This window comes from Anguilla rostrata, chromosome 18 (assembly GCF_018555375.3).
Source record: "Anguilla rostrata isolate EN2019 chromosome 18, ASM1855537v3, whole genome shotgun sequence".
In the NCBI taxonomy this organism is placed as follows: Eukaryota; Metazoa; Chordata; class Actinopteri; order Anguilliformes; family Anguillidae; genus Anguilla; species Anguilla rostrata.
This window is the reverse complement of record NC_057950.1, coordinates 20,284,901-20,310,277: the sequence shown is the minus strand read 5'-3', so window position 1 is coordinate 20,310,277 and position 25,377 is coordinate 20,284,901. Positions and strand designations below refer to the sequence as shown.

Below are 25,377 nucleotides of genomic sequence, written 5' to 3'. Positions count from 1 at the left end.
ACTGCAGTTATGTTGTTTTTATGGTTTTAGGTTTTATTAAAATATATAATTTAATGTTTCTAGTCTTAGGGCTTGTTATAGATGTCTGTATGTATTTAGAGTTTGTTCTTTGGTTCCTAGTTAGCATAGTTAACTTGCACTAGTGCTTCATTGATGATGAATCTATTCTCTCTGGTCTGGGAATTCTGCTTGCCAGGCCTAACACAATTATTCACATTAATCAGGTAAATGCACTGATGCTTCTCCTACACTGTAAATCTCTCTGTATAATAGTGTCTGATAAATTAATGTAATATATTGTGCGGGGTTCTAAAGATTGTGTCATTTTGAGACCATTGAGAATGTCGTAACAGAATAAATGCAAATACATGATAGGACATTATAATTTAAAGCTCTTAAAACAAGCAAAGAAAAGAAGGTTCAAGTTATGACTAGCACACAAGTTCTAGAATGCAATTCATTATAATTGTGTTCTCCAGGCTGTGTTGAAGTGGGTGGCGACGTCTGCCTAAATGGGGTTAAGGTATACAGATGTGCAGTAGCAGTCTATTTTTAATTTTTAATTTTTATGAACACCACTCTCAATTCTCTTTTGAATCGAACTTTAGAATTCCCATTTGTGCCATGTTTGAAATTTTCATTGATAAGATATGGATCATTTTAGTAAATCAATGAAATCCAAATCAAACAAATTCCAAAGATATCTAAAATGTCTGTGCACATTAGCCATGCATAAATGAATTATGACCAACAGGCTTGGGTGTGCCTCTTAAAGTAGATTGACAGTCAGCTGAATACGTTTTTATGAAGGAACCTCTTGTGTTGGAGTTGCATTTATGTGCAATGTGGACTCCCAGTGTCCCTGGTCCTGTTCTATTTAATTCTGTATATTGCCCTGTGGGGACTATTTGATGCTGCTAAGTTATATTTATGTAGTTACTGTAAGAAGCACACACATATGTGTGGGGGGAAGAGTCATCTAAAAAAAATACAAGAAAATACATTTTTTGAAGATTTGTGTTTACTTTTACCATTTACATACAGAAAGTTAATTGCATGCTTTCTTCTTTTTTTCAAGAATACATATTCACCAACATATTTTTCGTTTTCTCTTGCAAGACACCGTGGCCTGGTATTCACAGCCTACGTGAGATATACTCCGTTTTCAATGTAGACCGATTTATAGGAGGGACAGCCAAAATAACTGAGGGGGAGAACCTTGCCACGGAGCACTGTACTAAATTGGTGTACGCATGCGCAATGCATCGCGCTCTCATGACCAGGAGTTCCAAAAGTTTTTGCGTGTGTGCGCTCTCGCACGTATCGCATCTGGGACTCCGCCGCCAGATGGCGACGGGATGGACAACCCAAAAACTACAGAGGATTTAGTAATCTGGACAGTTTACTTCAGTTCTTCTAATCAGAGAGGTCGGAGAGCAGGGAAATCAATTGACAAAGCTGTCCTGCGTATTCGTATATGAACTTTTACACAAACTCAGATCCCGTGCTTGTAAGGTAAGGTGTAACCATGTGTTTTACAGCTGTTACTTGTTAAGAGTAGTCTTGTGAATAACAGTTTCCTGTAGTTGGCGGGGGGAAAGTTTCTAGAAATTTCTGATATGAGGCTTTGAGTCCCCATCTGCATGCAGCTGAGGCGCAGTACTATCGCTGTAGCTGTATAACTGGGAAGCTCATTCAGTTCGTCACCTGCAGTTGTATTATATTATCAGTCGCATAAAACCATTGTGCTAGAACTCTATACTTTGTCGGCTTTATTTGAAACCTGACAACAAGAAAGGTTTGCAGAACGGATTTGTTGAAACTTTACGTGCTCTTTAACACCTGTCCGATATAACTTTTTTTTCCCCCGTCTGGGTATTTATTGTATTATTAAATGTGTTGGCTACTGTATTGTCAGAGGGGTATGGCATTAGTATTTTACCAAGCGCACAGTGAGGAGTGTGTGTGTGTGTGTGTGTGAGAGAGTTTAATTTTTACGGAATGGTGCATCTCCCATCGCAACTGAACACTTTTCAAATCGACTTCAAAATTTGAATTAAGTTCCAAGTTGTATTGAAAACGTACATATCTACGTCTTTTATCATTAATTCACTCGTAATTTGTTCCTCATATTAGATACCATTGCACTTCAAGGTGCGTTTCTGATCTTCTAACTAATTATCAACCCAGGCGGAATCTGTGCTTGCTGCAGAACGGATAAAGAATTTCACGCACGCCACCGCATATGAATAAACGGTTTCATATAAATCACGGCTCAGCCTTGTTTGCTTCATTTACATTACTGAAAATGCATGACTTTCCCTTTTCCTGGTAGTAGATTAGACTTGTGCGCCTGGTCCCGGAGTAGCTCGAGGGGGAGGGGCTTAGACGTGGCAGTCTCCTCTCTGCGTCCGGATGAATGAAGTAGCTAGATGTTGGCTTCAATATGAACACTGTCTGGTCAATTGTGTCTAAAAAGTTTGTGTGCGGTACCGCACAAGCTCTTGTTACCTGTTACATTTCCTCTCCTATTTTTGTGATTGAGCTGTCTCATATTATTGGTCAAATGTGAAAATGTATGCTTTACATTTACTTAGCTCCTGTTAGTTATCCTACTGTATGAGCTATGTAAAGCTAAGCAGGTTAATACATGCTAAATCTATATTGTTTTATAAAATAACATTTTTTAAAAAAATAATAAGAAATGCTGGGTGTTCTGCAATGGACACAGTTTGTGTGTGCAAAAGGTGCTTAGAGCCTTAGTCACAAATGTGTATCTCTGTGAGTTTTTCATAGTTTGTTTGATAGTTCTAACAAATGTCTGCTAGATTTAAGTATTCCAAATGTGTCTCAGTTCTTGCCTTTAACAAAAGGCCAAGCCAGCCTTTTGACCTGGAGCTAAAATACTTGCAGCTACATGAGGAAATCCCAGCAGTTTGGTTCACCATTTGGCTGCGGTCCTGTGTGATGTGTGCTAACGTGATGTGAGGGAGCTGAGCCGTAACCTCATTCAGCATTTCAATCGGGCGCGCCAGCTTTTCACTGGCAAGCTTGCAAAAGGGCAAATAGCTACCTGTTTGTGCTTGTTCTATCTGTGTCCGCCAAGCTTACTTTTTTAGCTCTGATAATCCTCTCGTGTGAGTTGTGTGTTTCGTGTGTTGTCCTATTTTGCCCTCTAATGTGAGGCTCAGTGTAAACCCGCTCAGGACTCGGCGGTTTTCTGTGGAGTGGAGCTGGCTTGTCCTTCAGGCCTTTCACTTTTTCACCTTCCATTTTCAGCCAGTCACCCTTATAATAAATCACCTGGGTGTAAAAGTAAGTGTGGGGGAGAGTCACTTGGGTTCATACCGTGTCAAATTCTGTGCTTTCAGCCAGGGGGGCCTTACACATGAGGCTCAACTTGTTGAAGACAAGTTACTGATTTTGTTGAAAAGTAGCACCAGAACAAGTACTGCCAAAATTGTGCTTTTTGAATGTTGTTAGCTTGCACCAAAGACTTAAATATAAGCATGTGCTTTTGTTCTTGTGATAGCTCTCAGGTGCTGTTTCTGAGACCTTAGTCCTTAAAGATCCTGGTGACCATAGAAGATCTGAAACAGGAAGCAAGTGCACTTATTCCTTGCAGGACACCTGGTCACTGACACAAAAGATGGGCCTAGATGAGGGGATTTCGAACCACAGTCTTTGAAGTGATCCTTAAGTACCCGTTGTGGTCCAGTGAGTGCAGATTGTGTTTCCTTCAGTGTAGTAGATAAGTAGTAGTTTGCTGTGGGAGAGGTCAGACCCTGTGGGTGCTGGGCCCTGGGTTGTAGCTTCATGGCCCGCCCTGCTGATGTGTCTCACTGAGGTGTTCTGGAAATTTCCTTCCCCTGTTCAGAATTGTGCTCTGCTGTGTAGAGGCTGTCCAGGCCAGTGACAAACTTCCTGCTCATTAGAATAGTCAGGCACAGTCAGTCCATTGTCCTTCATGTTTTTGATTGTACCATGGCAATGTGATGGGCACTTGTCCTTCTTGCCTCTCTCACATCTGTCTGTCTGTCTGTACTGGGGCAGGCCCTGCCTCATCCTGCACTCACAGCATCGTACTCTAATGGAAACTGGTGAAGGGCATCGGGCCACCTTAGTTTCTTAAGTTTCTGGGATTTTCAAACTGATGTTATTCATTCACACATACCCTAAAAATAATACATCAAATTCCACTTGAGGGAAAGTCTGTGAGGGCCAGCTTTGACCTAAAACTGACACTTTTGAAGCTGAATGGTCCACTGTATTTTTAACATGGTCTTATGTCTATCAGTACACTGAGGTCTGACTGTAGTGATATGAATGGGGGAGACTGAGCAAATACATGAGGGATGCTAGGATTGACATGGGTTGGGTTATTTTTTGGTCTATGGTGGTTTTGGTCAAGCCCCCTGACCTCGATGGTTTGCAGCTGTGGACTAAGAAAGTTTTTCCATGTGCATCTCCCTGCTCTGCCTGTTGCCATAGCACTGCTGCCCTTGCCTACTGGCTGTGTCATCCATGAAACCCCGCCCATGATGTGCGCTCCCTTTTTTCTCCAGTTGGAGCCTTTAGTTGAATTGCTGTGATGTAGCAATGCCTTTTGATTGGCTTTTAGTGTGTTCTGGCAGAGCAGGGATGTGCTCTACAGAGACGGGCAGCTTGGTGTCTGTACCAGACCTCATCATCATCACTTTTGTTCAGGCAGGGAAAGGACACCCCTGGGGACCTTGACAATGATAGCATGTATATATTAGCATACTTAATATTAATTATAATTAAGATATATAACAGGAATGCATGCATATCATGTCTTTCTTTGTTCTCCGTTATTAATATTCTTGCTTTTCATTTGTTATTGCCTACTGAAACAGCAACCTTCAGATTGTGTTGTTATTTGAACCTTATTTATCTCTTTGGATAATATTTTGTCACCTCCATTATTGTGCATTTTAGTCTGTACATGTACATTTAGTTTAACCCTCTTCAGGCAGAGATTTAGCAGGGCCTATTCCCTATGCCCTATGCACATAGCTGCTAGCATCACCCAGCCAAAACTGTCATTGTGACTGCTGTTGCCAGCTGCTGTTAGCATCACCCAGACCAGCCTGTCACTGTAGCTGCTGTTGCTTGCTGCTGTTAGCATCACCCAGCTGAGGCTGTCACTGTAGCTGCTGTTGCTTGCTGCTGTTAGCATCACCCAGCCCAGGCTGTCACTGTAGCTGCTGTTGCTTGCTGCTGTTAGCATCACCCAGCCCAGGCTGTCACTGTAGCTGCTGTTGCTAGCTGATGTTAGCATCATCCAGCCCAGGCTGTCACTGTAGCTGCTGTTGCTAGCTGATGTTAGCATCACCCAGCCTAGGCTGTCACTGTATCTGCTGTTGCTAGCTGATGTTAGCATCACCCAGCCCAGGCTGTCACTGTAGCTGCTGTTGCTAGCTGATGTCAGCATCACCCAGCCCAGGCTGTCACTGTAGCTGCTGTTGCTAGCTGATGTTAGCATCATCCAGCCCCGGCTGTCACGGTAGCTGCTCTTGCTTGCTGCTGTTAGCATCACTCAGCCCAGGCTGTCACTGTAGCTGCTGTTGCTAGGAGGAGCTCCTGGGAGGAACCATTGTTAATGGAATTAGACAGAAAAATTATGAGTGTGTGTGAGAGTGTGTGTGTGTGCGCTTGTGTGTGAGAAAGAGTGTGTGTGTGTGTGTGTGTGTGTGAGAGTGAGAGTGTATGTGTGTGTAAGTGTGTGTGCATGCGTGTGTGTGTGAGAGAGTTTGTGTGTGAGTGTGTGTTCTTGATGTCTCCCTCCCTCTCTCCACAGACTCAGGATGCAGGTGTGCTCTGTGTGCTGCATTCTGCTGGTGATCTTTCAGTTCCAGCCTTCCTCAGCCCACAATGACTTCTTCACCTCCATTGGTGAGATTCATCCCTCTCCCCCTCTTCCTCCTCCTTTCACTTTATCACTTTTTTCTCTGCCCATTCAATACACCCGTTAAATATATCATAACAAACAAAGGAAACTGTAGGTCAGTTCAATACACCATCGGCCCAACTAAATCCTTAATGGCATTAGTAGAGGAGGCCAGCCAGCCAGACACATGTAGAGTGGATACACATCGGGGGCCTGTTAATGTAGAGCTGAGTGCAAAGATGTGAGTTAGCACATGAACTTCCCCCTGCAGAAGCAATAAGAGTGTAATTAGCTCCCCTAGCTGGAGGCCTTGGCCTTTAGGTCAGTGGGTCAATTGGATCTCTGTTCGGTCCTCTCTCTCTTCTTTTTGGAATGGCCAATCAAATGCATATGTAAGTGCTCATTGCTGAAGCCCCTGTTATTGATTCAGAAGAGTGCAGGTGAGATTTCTGTAAGCTGCACCCAAGCGCCAAAACAGCGTATTTACAGGATGAGCCACCCAGCATGGTTTTTTTGTGCAGAGCAGAAGGCCTGGACCGTGGTTTGTGTGTCGAAAGCCATAGCAGACCCGCCCCCATTACTTTAGCATGGCCATTGCCGGTGGGAATTGACCGTAATGCTGGGCACTGCCAACCGGATCACAGCTCTGCGCAGTCCTCCTATGGTGGCTCTGCAGTGGGGTGGTATCATCGTGCTGCAGCAGCCCTGGACGCTGTGCCCTGTGCTCTGCATTGTACTCTCAACCTCTGTTCTGCTCAAAAAGCCCTTACGCTGCTCTGCTGTGCACTTCAAGGCAGCACCAGCCTTTTAATCTTAACCCATTTTCATTATTGTAGCCATGATTTAAATTAAAAAACAAAATAATCTGTCAGAAAGCGCATTTTAATCCACAATAGCCGAATGACCTGTGTGGGAATGAAGGGTGAATTTGTCTTAATGTGAAGCCGAAATGAATCAACATGGGCTAATGTGATTACCCAAGCCTGTGCTGGAAGCACTTTTTATGATATTAGTCCGTCATTAGAATAATTACTTCTGTGGGACAGGGGCCAGAGGCACTGGCTTTGGGAACTAATCTCACTCTTACTGCTTCTGCAGGGGTGATGTCACTGTCAGTAGTGGATTTTCACCTGGTAACTGCACTACACTAATGTTAATTGTATCTGTCCCCGTTGTGTCTGTGTGTGTTTGTGTGCTTCTGTGTGTGCACTTATGTGTGCTCTTGTGTGTGTGTGTGTGTGTGTGTGCTCTTGTATGCTGCAGGTCAGATGACTGACCTGGTGTACACAGAGAAGGACCTGGTCAGCTCTCTGAAGGACTACATCCAGGCAGAAGAGAGCAAGCTGGAACAGGTGAAAAGGTGAGTGACTCCACCCACTCCCAGAGCCCCGCCTCCCAGGATCACCTGCTGCTCAGGCTTTAATTTAGTGCACACAGGTGTCCCCACAGGTCCTAAAGGCTGGCCAGAAGGTCAACTCCTGTGTTCTTCCCTCTCTACTCCCTGACCACGGGAGCTTCTGATTGGCTGTAGGAGTTTGTGCATTTTTCTGGCTAACCAGAGACCGAAGACCAGGAATAGGTCAAATCGCGCGGTTCCTTGCACTTGCAGGGGGTTTCTAACTGTGTCTCTGTCTCCATGCTCCAGGTGGGTGGAAATGCTAGACTCTCTGACATCCACAGCCATGCAGGACCCAGAAGGCTTTCTGGGCCACCCAGTCAATGCCTTCAAACTGATGAAGAGGCTCAACACAGAGTGGGGAAATGTGGAGAGCCTGGTACTGAAGGACACTTCCAACAGTAAGAAAGAATATCACACATGCATGCATATATGCCCACACATATATGCACACACACATACATACACACATGCATATACACATACAAACACACACACACCATCATGGGAAGTAAGGATTAGTCAGTTATTTTCATTTTCATTTTTAATTGTAATGCAGCTGACCTGAAATTGTCAGTGGTTCATGTAGATTTCTTGAGTTTATGAAAAGTGTTATTGGTATATAACATGTTAACCTCCCTACCACCCAACCCCCCCCCCCCCCATCAGAATTCATCTCCAACCTGACCGTCCAGCGGCAGTACTTTCCCAGGGACGAGGATCAGATTGGAGCAGCCAAGGCCCTGTTGAGGCTGCAGGACACCTACAAGCTGGACTCCAACACCATCTCTACTGGGGACCTACCTGGTGAGAGACACACACTTTTACACACACCGCATGTCTGCAACACCGTCTCTACTGAGAACCTTCCTGGTGAGGGGGACACACATTTACACACACTGCATGTCTGCAACACCATCTCTTCTGAGGACCTACTTGGTGAGGGACACACACAGTTACACACACTTTTACACACACTACATGTCTGCAACACCATCTCTACTGGGGACCTACCTGCTGAGGGGTACAATCATTTACACATATTTATATATCTACACACACTCTTCAGCACACACGATACGCACAGTACCTGTTTGCAGACAAAAACTGAATACACACCAGCATTTACACAGAACCACACTCACCATGGAGACAGGAACTGTACACAGACTGTTTTTGTACTGTAAGTACCAAATAATTAGTGTGTTCTCATTGGTGCTTCAACAGGGGTCAGATACAAGAACCCCATGACGGTGGAGGACTGTTTCGAGCTGGGGAAGGTCGCATATACTGAATCAGATTACTACCACACCCAGCTGTGGATGTCTCAGGCACTCCGGCAACTAGAAGATGGAGAGGAGTCTTCCATCAACAAAGCCACTATACTAGACTACCTCAGCTACTCCCTATACCAGCAGGGACAGGTACAGAGGGCCCTGGATTACACCAAGCAGTTACTCCAGCTAGGTGAGTCAAATGGCCTTAACAAGACAACAGTTTTACTTGAGGCCTCATTCACTTTGAATGGCCACTACCGTCTCAGTCTTTATTATGGTTTATGTCCTACCTGCAGATACGTACATTAGATTTCTCTGAGCAGCCAACAAGCCATTTGCTGCAGAAATGAGATTACATATGAAATATAACCTTGCTGGTCAACGTTGACTGTATTCTTGGTACATTTGCTGGGTTCAAGGAAGTAACACTAGAGAAGGTGTGAGCTGTGCGATATGCCAGTCTTTAGATTGATGTGAAAGAAGCCAAATAGTTAGGCACCAGTTCAATGGAAGTTGTAATAAGATACAGGGATTTGGTTGGTTTATGTTGAGTAGGATAGCTAACGCTCGTTTACTGTAACGTAACGTAAGGGAAATTCCAGGTTCTCACCAGACTCTGCCTGATAGCTGAGGGTGTGCAGTGGAACCAGCACGTACCAAGTTGTGTGATTGATTGAGACTTGCAAAATTACTTCCCGTCCAATGGAATCTCTTGTCATTTTGTTCCATTTGTTACTGCCACGCTGAAGCTGGGCCTGGAATCCAGCCAATCAGCTGGAGGCGGTGTGTGTAGTTTAGCAGTGGAGTTTGGAGTGGAGCTGTCAGTCTAATAATTGCATGGCTCCACTAGTTCCTTTCACTGTGGAAGCCTGGACCATAGAGAGCTTTGTGGCTTTGATTTTAGATGCTATTTTGATCTCATTCCTGGCCGAAAGAGGAACTCACACCACAGCAGGGTGCTTATTCATGTCTCTAACTAAGCTGGTGCCATCCATCAATAGGCCAGGTCCTGTTTTTGCAAAAAAATATTCTCCGACTTTATCACATTAAACCAAAATCCAGAAGCCCTATTTATGCATTAGCAGTAAAATAAAATAACAGCTTAGCAGAAATGTTCTGATCTGACCGCTTGCTTAATAGAGAATTGTATTGGGGCATGGACAGGGGCTATCTTTTACAGCAGTCTGCACTGAGCACGGGCAAACAAACAGAGCATTGTAAGCTATCTGAGGTTTCAGTTTTACAATTCTACTGAGCTATCGTCACATATTTCAGCAGGCGAATCTCAGATCAAAATTAAAGGCTTCTTTCAGCAACCTGAGTCAAAACACTTCAACAAGAGAGACCACCTTAGTATTCTTTACAGATGGTTTGCTACCTTGTACCTCACGACACACTCGGATTGGCTTAATCTGGTGATGGGGCATCATTTTACTGTGAAATGAATTATCGTTGGTTGATGACCAGTAAACCTGCAGGGTGTTGTTTCCTGATGTGGTATTAGTTACCCCTGGTTGGTCTTTTGATGGGACAGAAGGGGCTTGTTTGTTGTTGAGGGTCTAGCAGCTCTACGGGGCAGGATGAGTGTTTTGCTGTGACTGCATTTGACTCTCTTGCGCCCCCTGTGTGCAGAGCCTGATCACCAGCGTGCCAAGGGTAACGTGAATTACTTTGAGCAACAGCTGGAAAAACAGAGGACGGAGTCTGCAGCACAAGAAGGAACAAAGCAAGAGAAGGAAATGGACCCTCTCCCAGAGAGGAACAAGTACGAGCAGCTCTGTCGAGGTGAAGGAATCAAAATGGTGAGGAGCGCCACGCGCACACTCACTCACTCACTCACTCACTCACTCACTCACTCACTCACTCACTCACACACACACACACTAATACAGGCACACACACACACACTCATACCCGCACACACACACACTCACCTCACATACACTCACACACACACACACACACACACACACACACACACACACACACATACATGCACACAAGCACAGCTCACATACACTCACACACTCACTCTCATACACACACACAAACTAATACATGCACACACACACACACAGACACACACACCTCACATACTCTCTCTCACACACACACACACACACACACATACACATTTCCTGCCCTGAGAGAAGAGAGTTTCCGTGGGGCCCATCTGGTCCTGGGCTCCTACAGGCTGACTGTGGAGTTGAGCTGCCCGTCAGTGTTGGCCTGGAGCCTGGAATTCCCTGGCATTCCCTGGCCAGCATTCCAACAACCTGCTGCCTGCTGCCTGCTGCCCACACACTCAGCAGTCCCATGCTGCTTTTGTCCATTCACTGCAGTATATTTAGTGATACAGCAGATGCCTAGTGTGTGGAGGGTGTGTGTGCAGTGTGTGTGTGTGTGTGTGTGTGTGTGTGTGTGTGTGTGTGTGTGTGTGTGTGTGTATTGTGTAAATGTGTGCATCTGTCTCTCCCGTAATGGCAGACTCCACGCCGATGGAGCCGGCTTTTCTGCCGTTACCATCACAACAACAACCCCTTTTTCCTGCTGGGCCCGATGAAGCAGGAGGATGAGTGGGACCGACCCTACATAGTGCGCTACCATAACATAATTTCCCATGACGAGATCGAGAAGGTCAAGGAGCTGGCCAAGCCCAGGGTGAGTCCATCTCGCTGGAGGCTGGGGCTAAGGGGAGGGAGGAGGGAGGAGCTGGGGCCTGGGGAGGGAGGAGAAGCCAGAGGAGAGAGGGAGGCTGTAGGGACATGGTTGGAGTTGGAGAGATCAGATTACTGGTTTGGATTGCTAATGTTTACTGAACTAGCACTAGCTAGCTCTAGTGGCTAATAGAGTTAGCATATACTGTACAACTGGTACTTCCTTTCTGTAGATCAACGGATGGGGCCTAATGTCCAAGCACAGGTGTGTAAGGGCATAAAGATGCAGCACCAGGTGTGTGGGGGGGGGGGGGGAGGAGGGTGTAGAAGGGACCAGGTCACCACTCACAAATATGGTTTGGCTGCTCGTGGGCTGGTTTTTTCATTTGTTCCATGGTTACTTGACCAGAAATTTTCACTGAGATCTCAATTCTTGATTCTGAGCTACTCACTGTCCTGACAGGTGGAATGGTAGTTTTTGAGTTGTGTAATGGTGGTAGCTCCTGGTGTCCTGCTCGGATTCACGCAAAACTGGGTCTCATCATCTGGCCACCTAATCATCCCCTCATCCCCATGATTGGCTGCTCACACATACCCTCCCTCCCCCCCTCTCTTGGCTCATTCCAATCACTTAGGCTATATTATCCATCCGTGCTTCCTTTCCTTGCGTCCTTTCCTATTATGGAAGGCCAAATGGGTCAAAGATAGGTGAAATTTATAGAATTGTCTGGAATCGCATTCTGAACACGCACTACACACGCAAGGAAGCATGAAGGGATAAAATAAGCAGTTGGAATGAGCCCTCTGTGTGTTTGAATGCAGGAGCTGACCATCTGGTTAACACCCTCTATGAAGCATAGCTTGCAGTGTGATACAGGAAGTGGCAAAAAAAAGTGGAGGGTGGGGGGATGTGCAGTACTTTAGTTTTTTTAAGGTTACTTATTTATGGTTTTATTTAAAAGATAACTTTTTTTACTTGGACTCATTTCTCCAAACTGTTGCTTCCATGCTGATTGGGAGTGATAATAATTTTCCCACATCTTTTTTTGTGGAGCTTTGGTCACCCTGAGAACCGCTCCACTGTGCTTTGCAATGCAGTCTAACTGGGGTACGCTAATGAGCCTTGAAATGCCCATGAAATAACCCCCCGCACGATAAAAGCCACATAGCATGAAGGGGACATTCGTTTATGTGACTTTACGTCAGTCCATTACCAGGCCTTTAGTGGTATGGTTGACAGTCTTCTTTATTCTATCAGAAGCGTAAATTGTTCTCCGTGGGAATTACAGCGTGCAGAGAAGTGTGTGATGCGCTGCCGAGGAATTTACTGTAGTGAACAACTCTACCCACACACACACACACACACACACACACCTATGCGCATGATTACAGCCTGCCAATGCTTAGATTTATGTAAGTACATTTGTATATGCTGTTCGATTTTTTATTTGGTGGAAAACCACAGTTAAGTGTTTTTCAAGGCGTGCTTGCGTGGGCCCGATTAGACTGCATTGCGGTTCTCGCGGTGACCTCCTGGATCCGGCCGTGTGGATTTTAGCAGTGTAGGGCAAGACTGCAGCTCAGTCAGTTCAGTAAATTTACTGTGTTTATACACTCAAGCGCAGTTCCTGAAATAAAAAAAACACCCATCATATTCATTGAGGATCTTTCAATTAATTGCAATCATAAATGTGTTAAGAAGTGAGCCCAGCAGGTCTTCAGTAGGTGTTCTGCATGTGTGCACACATTCACCAGATGTATACAGGTGTGTGCGGGTATATAGCATGTCTGTTCAGTTGTTCAGGAGGTGTGTTCAGGTATACAGCAGGCATGTACAGGTGTGTGAAGGTACGCATCAGGTGTGTGCTAGTGTTTAGGAGGTGTGTTCAGGTATACAGCAGGTGTGTGCTGGTGTTTAGGAGGTGTGTTCAGGGATACATCTGATGTGTACAAGTGTATGCAAGTATACAGCAGGTGTGTGCTGGTGTTTAGGAGGTGTGTGCAGGTATACATCAGGTGTGTGCAGGTGTTCAGGCGGTGTTCAGCAAGTGCTCTGTAACTCCTCACCTCTTGGCCGATTGGCTCCACAGCTACGCAGAGCCACCATTTCCAACCCCATCACCGGCATATTGGAGACCGCACATTATCGCATCAGCAAGAGGTAAGGCCTGGAGGTATGGAGGGGGGGTGGGGGGACGGGCCCTGCCCCCTCTCCCAGTACCCCTCCAAATGCCCCCGCCCCCACCTGTCTGTCCCTCTGCGCGCTTGGGCCAACACTCCACAGCAAAATGCACAACAAACGTCAGAAGACCCTTCTTTGAGTGCCACCCGTGCTTGTTCCTGGTAGGGTTCAGGAATGTGGGAAGGTTCTGGAATAAAGGAAGGGCAGTTGTGGTAATCAGTCCTGTGGGAACATGCAGCTCACTCTGTTCTTGCTAAGGAGTGATGGCATTTCTCTTGGTTAAACTGGGTTGAGGGAGAAACGACAACATTTTCCTTTCTCGGAAATTTCCAGATTTAATATGGTGGCTACTGACTTTGGTGTGACGGGGGGAGCTGGACGTCGCTCCCCATGGTTTTTGGCACAGGCGGTTTGATACGGTGATTATGTAGCGCGTGGAACCACTGAGAGTCCTGTGGTGTAAAGGGCACGGTGGCCTGAAAGCCTGTCCCCATGGTAACCACTTGACCATCGTTAGTGTTGCCTTGAAAGCTAGTGTGTGACCAGCTCTCTCTCTCTGTCTTTTCTCTTTCTGTTTTTCTTTGTCTCTGTTTTGTCTTTCTTTGTTTCTCTCTCTCTCGTTCTGTCTCTGTTTCGATGCCCTGGGAAGTAGCTAAGGCGCGCCACCGTGCATGACCCCCAAACCGGGAAACTGACCACCGCCCAATACAGAGTCTCCAAGAGGTAAGGGGTCAAAGGTCGCAAATCTCACAGTCTAGAATCGAATCTGGACTGTGCGTGCCAACTGTGTCTGGCAGCATTGCAAGAGTGACTCATAATTGGCTGTAGAGTCGGCCAGGGATGGAGGGATAAAGATGGCCAGGATGACCTCATCCTTCACCAGTGACCCCTGCTGGTCAGTCAGGCAGCCGCAGTCCGCTCACTCAAGCTGCACATGAAGCGTCTTCCTCCAGCTCATGTCTGCTCGAGCTGGACCTATGGACTGCAGCGTGATTAGAAGCAGTGCTTCGGAGGAGAACATGCGCTGGTCTGCGCTCTCCCAAAGCCATAGCAGAGGCTGCAGCAATGAGCACGGCTTATGAATATGATTGGGCATTCCAAGCTGGGAGGAAAAGGGGGAAAACGTATTTAAAAAGAAAAATGCGTCCAGGTTGTCTGCCATCGTCTGGTTTTGAACCCTGAGCATTAGTTACAGTAGTGATACAAGCTTACAACACAGCAGAACATTCCAAATTCAGTGAAGGAAAGTATCTGGGGAAAAGTGGTTTTCTTTATTTTAAATAGAGTCAGGGTGTAAAGAACATTCTGAAGGTAAGGTTCTGTAAGGGCATATTAGAACTTTTCTCTGCCTCTGACTCCATCTCTCTCCAGTAGTTGTCTATGACCATGAAATGCATTTTTTGTACGTCGCTTTGGATAAAAGCATCTGCCAAATAAATGTAATGCAATGTAATCTTTCTAAGCAGGCTGACTCTGCTTAGTAAGGTGACCTTGTGGGCTGTTGTTACCTGCTGTGCTCACTGTAGTCTATGTGCTGTGTGCTCTGTAGTCTATGTGCTGTGTGCCCTGTAGTTTGTGTACTGTGTGAACTGTAGTCTATGCATTGTGTGCACTGTAGTCTATGTGCTTTGTAGTCTATGTGCTGTGTGCACTGTAGTCTATGTGCTCTGTAGTCTATGCACTGTGTGCTTTGTAGTCTATGTGCTATGTGCACTGTAGTCTATGTGCTCTGTAGTCTATGCACTGTGTGCTTTGTAGTCTATGTGCAGTGTGCACTGTAGTCTATGTGCACTGTAATCTATGCACTGTGTGCTTTGTAGTCTATGTGCTGTGTGCCCTGTAGTCTATGTGCTCTGTAGTCTATGCACTGTGTGCACTGTGTAGTCTATGTGCTGTGTGCACTGTAGTCTATGTGCTGTGTGCTGTGTGCTCTGTAGTCTATGTGCTGTGCTCTGTAGATTATGTCCTGTGTGCCATGTAGTCTATGTGCTGTGTGCACTGTAGTCTATGTGCTATGTGCTCTGTAGTTTATGTCCTATGTGCCCTGTAGTCTATGTGCTGTGTGCACTGTAGTCTGTGTCCTGTGTGCCCTGTAGTCTATGTGCTGTGTGCACTGTAGTCTATGTGCTGTGTGCCCTGTAGTCTATGTGCTGTGTGCCCTGTAGTCTATGTGCTGTGTGCCCTGTAGTCTATGTGCTGTGTGCACTGTAGTCTATGCACAGAGGTCTCCCAAACTGCACTGAAGGATTAACCCGGTCCCCTGTGTCTTCTGCTCCAAAACGCCAGCGACACTTCCACCTTTTGCGTGGAGCCCTGGCATCCATGCGAGTCCACAGCTCAGATTTCACTTTCAGCGGTAACTGTCTTCTGCTGAAACGTGTTAAGACCACCCCCTGGTGGACAATTTAAAAAAAAATGCACATCCAAAGCAACACTGGCAGCTTCCCCAAAGTAAGCTAAGCAAGGAAAACTCACTTTAAAACATGACAGTCATCTTCCTATAGAAAATTGTTGAAGCCACTTGAATGTTCACCTTTTTGTAAAGATTTCATATGGTTTGCGAATGTAAACTGTAGAATGTGAATTAATAATCTATTTTAGTGTAAACATTTGGCAGTACAGTGTGAAGCAGGTGGTGCATTTAGTGACAGTTAGGTTCGAAATTAAGACCCTCCCTATGGTTTTCCATAGTAATCTTATGCAGACCATGGGGACTAATTTGGTGCAATACCAGAGCTGTTTATAGGAACAGATCTCAGACAAGTACCTAAATATATTATGAGGCAGCAGCCAAATCCTCTCCACTGACCTCTTAGCAAATTTGTATCTTTAAAAATATCCCCCATCATTCTGTTCACCCTCTCTACACTTCTGTGGCTTTCCTCTCCTGACGCAGTTTCTGCAAGTCTGTCTGTCTGGTGTCCAGATGCTGTGTTCTTGGATGTGGTGTTGAAGTGGGCAGTGCATGGTGCCTTCCTATTGGGTTAATTTTATTTGTTTTATAGAACAACAAATGTGTGTTTTGTGTGTGTGTGTGTGTGTGTGTGTGCATGTGTGTTTGTGTGTGCATGCGTGTGGGTAAGGGGTTGACCTGTCCTGGAAACCTTTCACAACCTGAATCTTAGTTTATTGGCCTGTAAGACATTAACTGCAGGCACTCAGAGCATCAGCTTGCTTTAGCTGGAACCAGCTGTTTGAGCAGATTAGACCTGAAAGAAGAGCGTTCTTTCTTTTACTTTCTTTTCTTTTTATGTGCTTGAATGAAAGGAAAATCATTTTCTGAATAAAATAAGTGGTAAATTTCAGAGCTTCTTCAGACAACGGGAAAGGGTGGTGGTGAGGAGGGAGGTAAGAACAGCAGATGTGTGCAGCTGTGGTTTGGCCGTTCCTCCAAATGTAAACAAGGCTTGTTCCTGGACGTGCAATTAGATGTCATAACATGCTTCTGGTGAACCCAGAACACTCCTTTTACAGGAGATCAGACACAAGCTCTAATCTCATGTTGTGAGCTGAATCACCAGAGACGGTGGCTTTCAAAGTAAAACTGAACAGTGAGGAAATATAGCCAACAAATATGTGAGCAAATATAAAAATAAAAGATTTATCAGTCAAAAACGAACATGAGAGTGAGTGAGAGGGGTTCAGGATGACATCGGGGAAAAAGCACTTAAAGTGTTGATGCCAAACCTTCACCCAGGGGAACAGTAGAATTGTCCTGCAGATGATTGGCTGTTCAGGATCAGGTGATAGTGATGTAGGAATTGTGGGCTAGGCATCTGCGGAGCATTGGTTTGGCAGGTCATCCTATATGGCAGAAACCAATGCTGTCCCGGGCCACATGTTTATTTAAAGAGACAGCCAGTGGCTGTGTGGTCATGATGGGGCGGATGCAGGGAGACAGGGAGGCGCTAAAAGCGTGCAGACGTGAGCTCTCGCACGTTCTGCTTACTGGCTCAGCCAGGCCCTCGAGACACAGCTGGGATGCATTCAAATAGGCAAGCTGCCACAGGCCACTTCGCAAAGGGGCTGATGGGAATTGAAGTCCAGATGTTGAAAAATGCAATTCAAAGTCACAAGCTCTGGATTTTACATCCCGTAATGCCCTTTATCAGTGTTTAAACGTATCTATCCTCGCTCTGCCAGTTGATTGGATGTCCATAAGTACCCAAGTCTTGCCCCCACCTCTGCCTCCTCTCACCCGTCTGTATGTTGCTCTATCTCTTTCTGAACCAGGGGTGCAAATTTAAATGTTATTTGAGGGGTCAGTTGTCTGTTTCCACAATTTGCCCTCTTCTTAGCTAATTAGCTGCATACACCGACCAAGGTGCACTCTGATCACAATGAAGGTTTCACACGGGGACTCAAGAACGGTCTTCAGCTGTTGCTCATGATCTCATCAAAAACATTGATCTTAAATATTCAGATCACATAATGATTGCATAATGATTGATTGTTTTATTAAATTAAGCTGAGCAGAATCTGGCATCAAATCAAGATGCAGTTGCATCCTCCTTTCTAAAGACTTTAAAATGCAATCATTTAATGTTTTTACTGTTGCTTTAAGACTAAGGACGTGGCCTGTTAGCTTAGACTCTATTAACCAATCATAACCTTCCTTCTCTAAAGCATGTGCATGCTCTGAAATCAGGACAATGAAGATGCTTTGTGTGCTTGTAGAATGGAGAGAGTGTACTGAAATCTCAGAGTGTATTGAAATCTCACTCTGAGATTGTGTTTAGATGGTGAAAATGAGGCTATATGTTTCTAACACAGTTTCACTCACTGAAAATATCTGGCCGTTCTATACAAAACTTAGCTTCATAGACAGAGCACATTCTTCTTCATTGGATTCAAAAGCACAAAGCATGGAGATGGCTGTGGAGTATTACTGGAATATATTAAAAGTTCTTAATCAGACATATCAGTCATCAGATGGTAGTACTGGAGTAAGGAGTGCCCAAATTACAGTGTAAACACTTCACAGTAAAATAAGCAAAACCAGTCATTTCTATTACAGTAGAAATGTACATAATGCTGAAATACTGCAGTTTTTGTTCTGTGCTGTCATACCTTAGCTTGTTCACTTTAGTTCTTTTCTCCAAGAGTTAGCTATATTTTACTCCAGTACAGTCTTTCACAGATCGATATGAATGATTAAATGCATTCCAGCTGATGGCTCCTACACTGTCTAGTTTGTTCCCATCACGTTCTCTGTTTTGCTGTTTTAACCTTTTGACCACTTCACTCTCTCCTCTTTTTTCTTCCATAACCTCTGTGGCCCCCAACTTCCTCCACCCCACTGTGATTGGTTTAACCCCGCCTGTCTCCGCCTTCCACAGTGCCTGGCTGACAGAATATGAGCACCCTGTAGTGAAGACACTTAACGAGCGCATTGAGGCCATGACCGGCTTAGAAATGGACACAGCAGAGGAGCTGCAGGTGAGGGGGTATCTGTGACTGACTGCAGGTGAGGGGGGTATCTGTGACTGACTGCAGGTGAGGGGGTATCTGTGACTGACTGCAGGTGAGGGGGTATCTGTGACTATGACTGCAGGTGAGGGGGTATCTGTGACTATGACTGCAGGTGAGGGGGTATCTGTGACTATGACTGCAGGTGAGGGGGTATCTGTGACTGACTGTGGGTGAGGGGGGTGTCTGTGACTGACTGCAGGTGAGGGGGTATCTGTGACTGTGACTGCAGGTTAGAGGGAATCTGTGACTGTGACTAAGACTGCAGGTGAGGTGGGGGGGGTGGGGGGCTGTGACTAAGACTACAGGTGCTCACTTGCATCCTCCCATGCCTGAGTGTAAATCTATACTGACATGCAGAATTGCACTCTGTCTGTTTCCTGTGTCTGTCCAGAACTGACTGTCTGTCCGTCTGTCTCATCAGGTGGCGAATTATGGCGTGGGTGGGCAGTACGAGCCGCACTTTGATTTTGGACGGGTGAGAAAGTCATTTATGCATTTATGCCACCAGCCCTTGCATGCATGCACTTGTGTTTGTAAGGGGTGAATATGGTCTGTTGTCAGTGAGTGAATTTGGTGCGCATGGGTGTGTGCGTGTGTGTGTGCGTGTGTGCGCGTGTGGTTTTTGTGAATGATTTTGTGTGTGTGTGCATGCATGTGTATTTGTGCTTTTCATAGCAAATCCAGGCTTGATCCTGACTGCAGTTAAAATGAAGCTGAATGATGTCACTCACTCTGTCGCGTTCTGCACAGAAAGACGAGCCGGATGCTTTTAAAGAGCTGGGCACTGGAAACCGCATTGCTACCTGGCTCTTCTACGTGAGTGGCCCTAGTCCTCCTCTTTTTCTCTTTTATTTCTGTCTCCTTCCTTCTCTTTTTTCACTCCTTTTGTCACTCAAGACATGTGACTCTTGCCGCATGTGACTGTACAGCTGTGCTGTGCAGATGTTTATTTCTGTTCCTCCTCTGCTGCAGATGAGCGATGTGGCAGCAGGGGGCGCCACAGTATTTACAGACGTGGGCGCTGCAGTGTGGCCTAAAAAGGTAAAGCTACGAACACTGCTGTGTGCAGGTGTGTGTGCGTGTGTGTGTGTGTGCATGCTTGTGTGTTTGAACAGATTGGTTTTATCTATTAGCTATTCATGTATAGTTTTTTCATGTGTGTGTTTATGTGTAGATTAGCATTTTTAAAGACGTGCATTTTAAGTGTGTGTGTATGTATTCCAGGGTACAGCAGTGTTCTGGTATAACCTGTTCCCTAGTGGAGAAGGGGATTACAGCACACGGCATGCTGCCTGCCCAGTGCTGGTGGGAAACAAATGGGGTGAGTTTTTCAACAGCTGCCTTCCCAGCCCAACACTGCTCCTGTGTTACTAACTCTACAGACTCTCACTGCAGCCCTTACTCACTCAGTACTCCTGTGCTACTAACTCTACAGACTCTCACTGCAGCCCTTACTCACTCAGTACTCCTGTGTTACTAACTCTACAGACTCACTGAAGCACTCCAAAGATGAATTAAAGGCACACTGCTCCAGGCATATTGTCCATAGCAATGGGCTCATTCCTGGCAGGGTCTGCTAGTTTTGTTGTTACTCAGCACTTAATTCATTCATGCCTCTGTGCTCCTCTCCTTCTGCAGTGTCCAATAAATGGATCCACGAGCGAGGCCAGGAGTTCAGGCGGCCGTGTACCCTGGGGGAGGTGGACCGGTGAAGAGGGGAGGGGCAGGAACTGCCCTCTCCTTCCTCGGCCCCCCTGCCCAGGACCCCAGTTTCTTCAGCACCACAGACGTCCTCTGGCCATGAACTGTGACCCCAAAATCACCATTCTCATCGCTGCCTGCATTCCCCTCCCAGACCAAAATTGCTTTTATCCATAAGCCTCCTGCCCTCAAATGACTTTCTCTGTCAGAGGTTTGAAGTGTCTGTGTGTCTTCAATCGAACCTTTCGAATGATGATCCTGAAAAGAGCTTGTAACTGTTCTCCATGCCAGAAGGATTTGGGCTCAAATGCAGCAATAGTAAGTAAACAGTGTGAGGGTAAATGCAGGCCTGAGTCCATGCCACTCAAACACGTGATGCCCCCTCCTCAACAAACACACACACACCCCGGCTCTATACTGTACATACACTCCAGTGCGTTCACACACCCCAGCTCTATATACAGGCTTCCAACATTCTCACACTCCTAGTCCTATACACACACCGCCACTGCGCACAGACACACACACACACCCTTCCATTAGCATTAAAGTTACCAGTACAGATCTGCCCACTGAGCCACTGGAGCTAATGTCTGGGAGGCTAATAATCGATGAGAGTTTGCCTCTCTGTATAACTCTAGGACCCCCTGGTTAGACTCCCAGCCGTAGTGAGCTCCAGCTTGGTGTGGGTTCAGTGTGTCCTTAGGATGAGTCACTGTGCTGAGTGAGAGTGCCTCAGCAGAACCTGCCATTCATTTTACTGGATAAATATGGAAAATGTGACTTGAACCATATTCCTCAGCACAGATGTTTTCTAAATTTAACCGGTTTCTTTATTTATACCAAAAAATCTTCCCCAGACCTGCAGTACCATCTCTTTTTGGTTTTCTTTTGTTTGTTTTTTTAAATGACATTTGTATTTAATAATAAATAAATAAAAAGTTGTACAGAATTTTGAGATGAGACAGGGAATTTGACATTTTGCACATTTGTATTGTTATTATTATTTAATCATAATAATACAAACTACAGGGAAACTCCAATACCTCAAAAAGGTACAAAGTGTATATGATAAATCAGCCATATTTTCCATACATGTACAAATTCAATTTTGAAAAGGAGAGTTTCCGTGCGTGCAATCGATAATACATTTATTTGTGCAGTTTGCTTGTGTTTGTTCACTGAGGACAATGCAGAACCACACGAAAAGTCAAAAATAACTGGTTTTATCAGCACAAAGAAAGTACAAATCAATCCCTTCTGTTTCTTGTTGATGTGTTTTTGTTTTTGATGTGCATCTTCTTCAGGCATATGGTATTTAGCCCCCATCCAGCCCTATGCGCTGTTAGTATGCCCTGAATCAACCACTAATAGATTTGGTGCTTTAAGCATAATTCTGTGTTGGTACTGTAAATGGGAATAATCCACAGGTTATCATGAATTCATTGTTTTGCTGATAAATGATTTTGCATACCATCAACAGGATACATGTTTGTTATACATGGCTGCTCTCCTATTTTACTAAATTTTTAGCACTCCATATTTTATATGAAAAGATACCTAAACCACAAAAAAAAGAATACTTTTTTTCTGTCATATTCCATAAGTCATATTTCTGTAAAGTTGCAAATGTATTTGTTAGTCATAGTTTACTGAATCCAGGCCTTTGTCTTGACGGTGAAGGTGAATGTTGCTGTTGCCCTTATTGGCTGGTGTGGTATAGGGAGAATGTTGCTGTTGCCCATATTGGCTGGTGTGGTATAGGGAGAATGTTGCTGTTGCCCATATTGGCTGGTGTGGTATAGGGTGAATGTTTCTGTTGCCCATATTGGCTGGTGTGGTATAGGGTGAATGTTTCTGTTGCCCTTATTGGCTGGTGTGGTATAGGGAGAATGTTGCTGTTGCCCTTATTGGCTGGTGTGGTATAGGGAGAATGTTTCTGTTGCCCGTATTGGCTGGTGTGGTATAGGTAGAATGTTGCTGTTGCCCATATTGGCTGGTATGGTATAGGAAGAATGTTGCTGTTGCCCATATTGGCTGGTGTGGTATCGGGAGTTACCCTCTTTTCTGTTTGTTTTCTTATTAAAATTAATTACCTGGGAAGGATGCATTCGCAAGCAGGAGGGTCCTTGTTTTGCTTCTGCCCTGTTCAGTTCATCTTTGTGCTGCTCTGGCCATCCCTGAACACTTCTAGGATTCTGTGTGAGATCCACGCTATTTATATCCCCTTCAAGTCGGGCCTTTTGTTCCGTAAAATATGTTTGGATGATTTACATGTGTGAAATTAATTTTTGTGACAAATAAATGTTGTATTATTGATAATAATGTCATCTAAGTGTGAATTTGTAATCGTGTCCAGCTCTTCAGTCCTGGTGAAGTGTGACCCCATTCCTGCAGAGCTGGGTCGTGTGCTGGTGTCCGTTATCACCAGATAAAATATCAGATTGTGCATATGATTGTGATAATTAAATCATTTAAAATGCACTAAATCCAGAAAATGATATGACTCTCCTTGTCTACTTCTGCCCACCTCTGTTGTGGTCTTTAGTGTTATTGTTTTTTTTCGACTATTTAGATGACTATGAATATAATTGACCAGGCACACCGTGAAAGTGAACCATTTATTTTGGGTTTGGTTTTATGGAGTAACTGATGGAGTGTGCGCCTCGGTGGGGTGTGACTGCAGAACACCATCAGATAATGAAAGGGGGGGGGGGAGGGTTCTGGTAGACAGTGTGATTAAGATGCTCTGATGTCACTGAATTCCTACAGCCAGTGAAAGTAAACTTACACTTGAGCAACTGATCTCTCTGGCTGCTTGTGAGGAAGATAGCTCAGTGCCACAGCAGGACAGGTGTGCCCCCTGCTGGAAGCTGTGGGCACTGCATGGGTTGACGTGGCCTCTGAAATTTCTAGCACACGAGAAATATCTGAGCCCTGCACTGGATGGGGGCCCAAAAAGGCCTGTTCACTATCCCTGTCACATTCCCATTGGTTTATTTAATCAGGAGGTGACTTTAAGAGAATCTCTATTTCAAGAGAGACTTGGCAGGAGAGTCAGCACGGAAATGCATTACATTTCAACCTGGATGCAGACCAATCACCATATAAAATCACACCGAACAATACACACACACACACACAAGCTCACAAGCACACACTATACTATTACCACAGGCTCCTACTACTGTCCAGCCCTACAGGATTTACATTTTAGCGGTTTTAAATGTTTGTATAATATCTATATATAACTGAATGCTGTATTATTATTTTAGAATAAGCCTGTGTTGATCAACCTATGTTTGGAAAAATGTAAAATTCATTCAGAAAATTCTCTGTATGAGATAAGTGTTTACAATTGTATTTAAATATGCAATAAGTATCAATGTAGATGGAGATGCATTAAATAATATAGATTGTACTTTACAAACTTTGGGAAAATATTTCGGGCAAAGTCTGTTGTTGATTAAGAGATGACCATATTGCAGTTGAAAGGAAAGAGTAAAGACATTAATTATGTGTTTAAAATCACATTCTTTTGAAAAACCAAATTAATCATTAATGCACACAATTTTTCAAGTTATTGTCAATTATAAATCAAGGAATAACATCACTTTGTGGTATATTTAAATTAGGAATACCTGCTCCTAATACTGTGTGATATTTATGGTATACGGTCAAGCCTATACAGTTTAATACAAAAGTATTGGGACAGTGACACAGATTTTGTTGTTTTGACTCTGTATTCCAGCACACTGGATTGAAATAAAACAATGAATTTGAGGTTAAAGCAGAGACTGTCACCTTTAATTTAAGGGTATATTTATACACATCCAGTGATCCGTGTAGGAAATACAGCACTTTTATACACAGTCCCTCATTTCAGGGGAGCAAATGTAATGGGACAAATGAGCACAATCTTAAATAAAATTGTCATATTTAGTATTTTATTGCAAATCCTTTGCATTCAATGACTGCCTGCGGTCTGTGACCCACGGACATCCCCAGATGCTGAGTATCCTCCCTGGTGATGCCAGGCCATCTTCAGTTCCTTTTTATTTCTGGGGGGTTTTGCCTTATATGTTGTCTTCAGCAAGTGAAACACATTTTAATTGGATTCAGAATAGGAGATTGATTTAGCCAGTTGAGAACATTCCACTGTCCTACTACAAGGTGAAGCACTGCCCAATTAGTTTTAAGGGATTTTTTTTGGATTTGAGCAGATACAATGTTTCTGTACATTTCAGAATTCATCCTCATGCTGCTGTGATATGTATGGTTTACAGTCTATCGTAGTAGAGGCAGGAACTCTGGGGGTTTTGAAGACCAGGCTTGATGCAGTGCTAGATGCTATCTAGTCTGTAAGTAAACTCCTACTGTATGGGAACCAGTGTCTTAAAACCTGACTTTTTTTAGTGTGTTCAGCACCTTTCCCTGTATGTGTCACCTTGGAGTGTCAAACTCCTGAGCTGGATGCCACAGTGCTGAATTCAAATCTGTTTCAGTGTGTAACTAAATCATTTACACACCATGTATTCCCAAAGCCGTGTGGCTGCAGAAATAAAGGAAAGCACCAAGACCAGCTTTCAGAATTTGAGACCCCTGCTCTAACCTGTGGTAAGCAGTTCGGTGCTGCAGCTCTCTTACCATACCACTAGGTGGTGTAGACAGTTTCTGATGGTATTTGTGGTGAGATGCCTGGCTCCTAGCACAACTGTAGAAGTAGATTCAAGTAGAAGTATATTATTAAGTATGAGTTAATAATATATGAAGAGTGTATT

At 44.7% G+C, this 25,377-nt stretch overlaps 1 protein-coding gene across 3 annotated transcripts; it reads left to right on the top strand.

Annotated features, from left to right (window-relative positions):
- Window positions 1-1,340: 1,340 nt before the first annotated feature.
- Window positions 1,341-22,921, top strand: LOC135244472 (prolyl 4-hydroxylase subunit alpha-1-like). Of its 3 annotated transcripts, XM_064316775.1 has the most exons (16): window positions 1,341-1,515; window positions 5,822-5,916; window positions 7,175-7,271; window positions 7,557-7,708; window positions 7,977-8,114; window positions 8,535-8,774; window positions 10,217-10,386; window positions 11,072-11,245; window positions 13,332-13,402; window positions 14,081-14,146; window positions 18,763-18,862; window positions 19,317-19,370; window positions 19,646-19,711; window positions 19,868-19,936; window positions 20,120-20,216; window positions 20,534-22,921. In XM_064316775.1, exons 1-16 carry the CDS (start codon window positions 1,478-1,480, stop codon window positions 20,605-20,607), a joined length of 1,701 nt encoding a protein of 566 aa, XP_064172845.1. In that variant the 5' UTR covers window positions 1,341-1,477; the 3' UTR covers window positions 20,608-22,921. The 3 variants fall into 3 exon arrangements, with proteins under 3 accessions (XP_064172845.1, XP_064172844.1, XP_064172843.1); XM_064316774.1 differs by lacking the exon at window positions 13,332-13,402 and having other exon boundaries at window positions 1,342-1,515; window positions 14,076-14,146; XM_064316773.1 differs by lacking the exon at window positions 14,081-14,146 and having other exon boundaries at window positions 1,342-1,515.
- The last annotated feature ends 2,456 nt before the right edge of the window (window positions 22,922-25,377 follow it).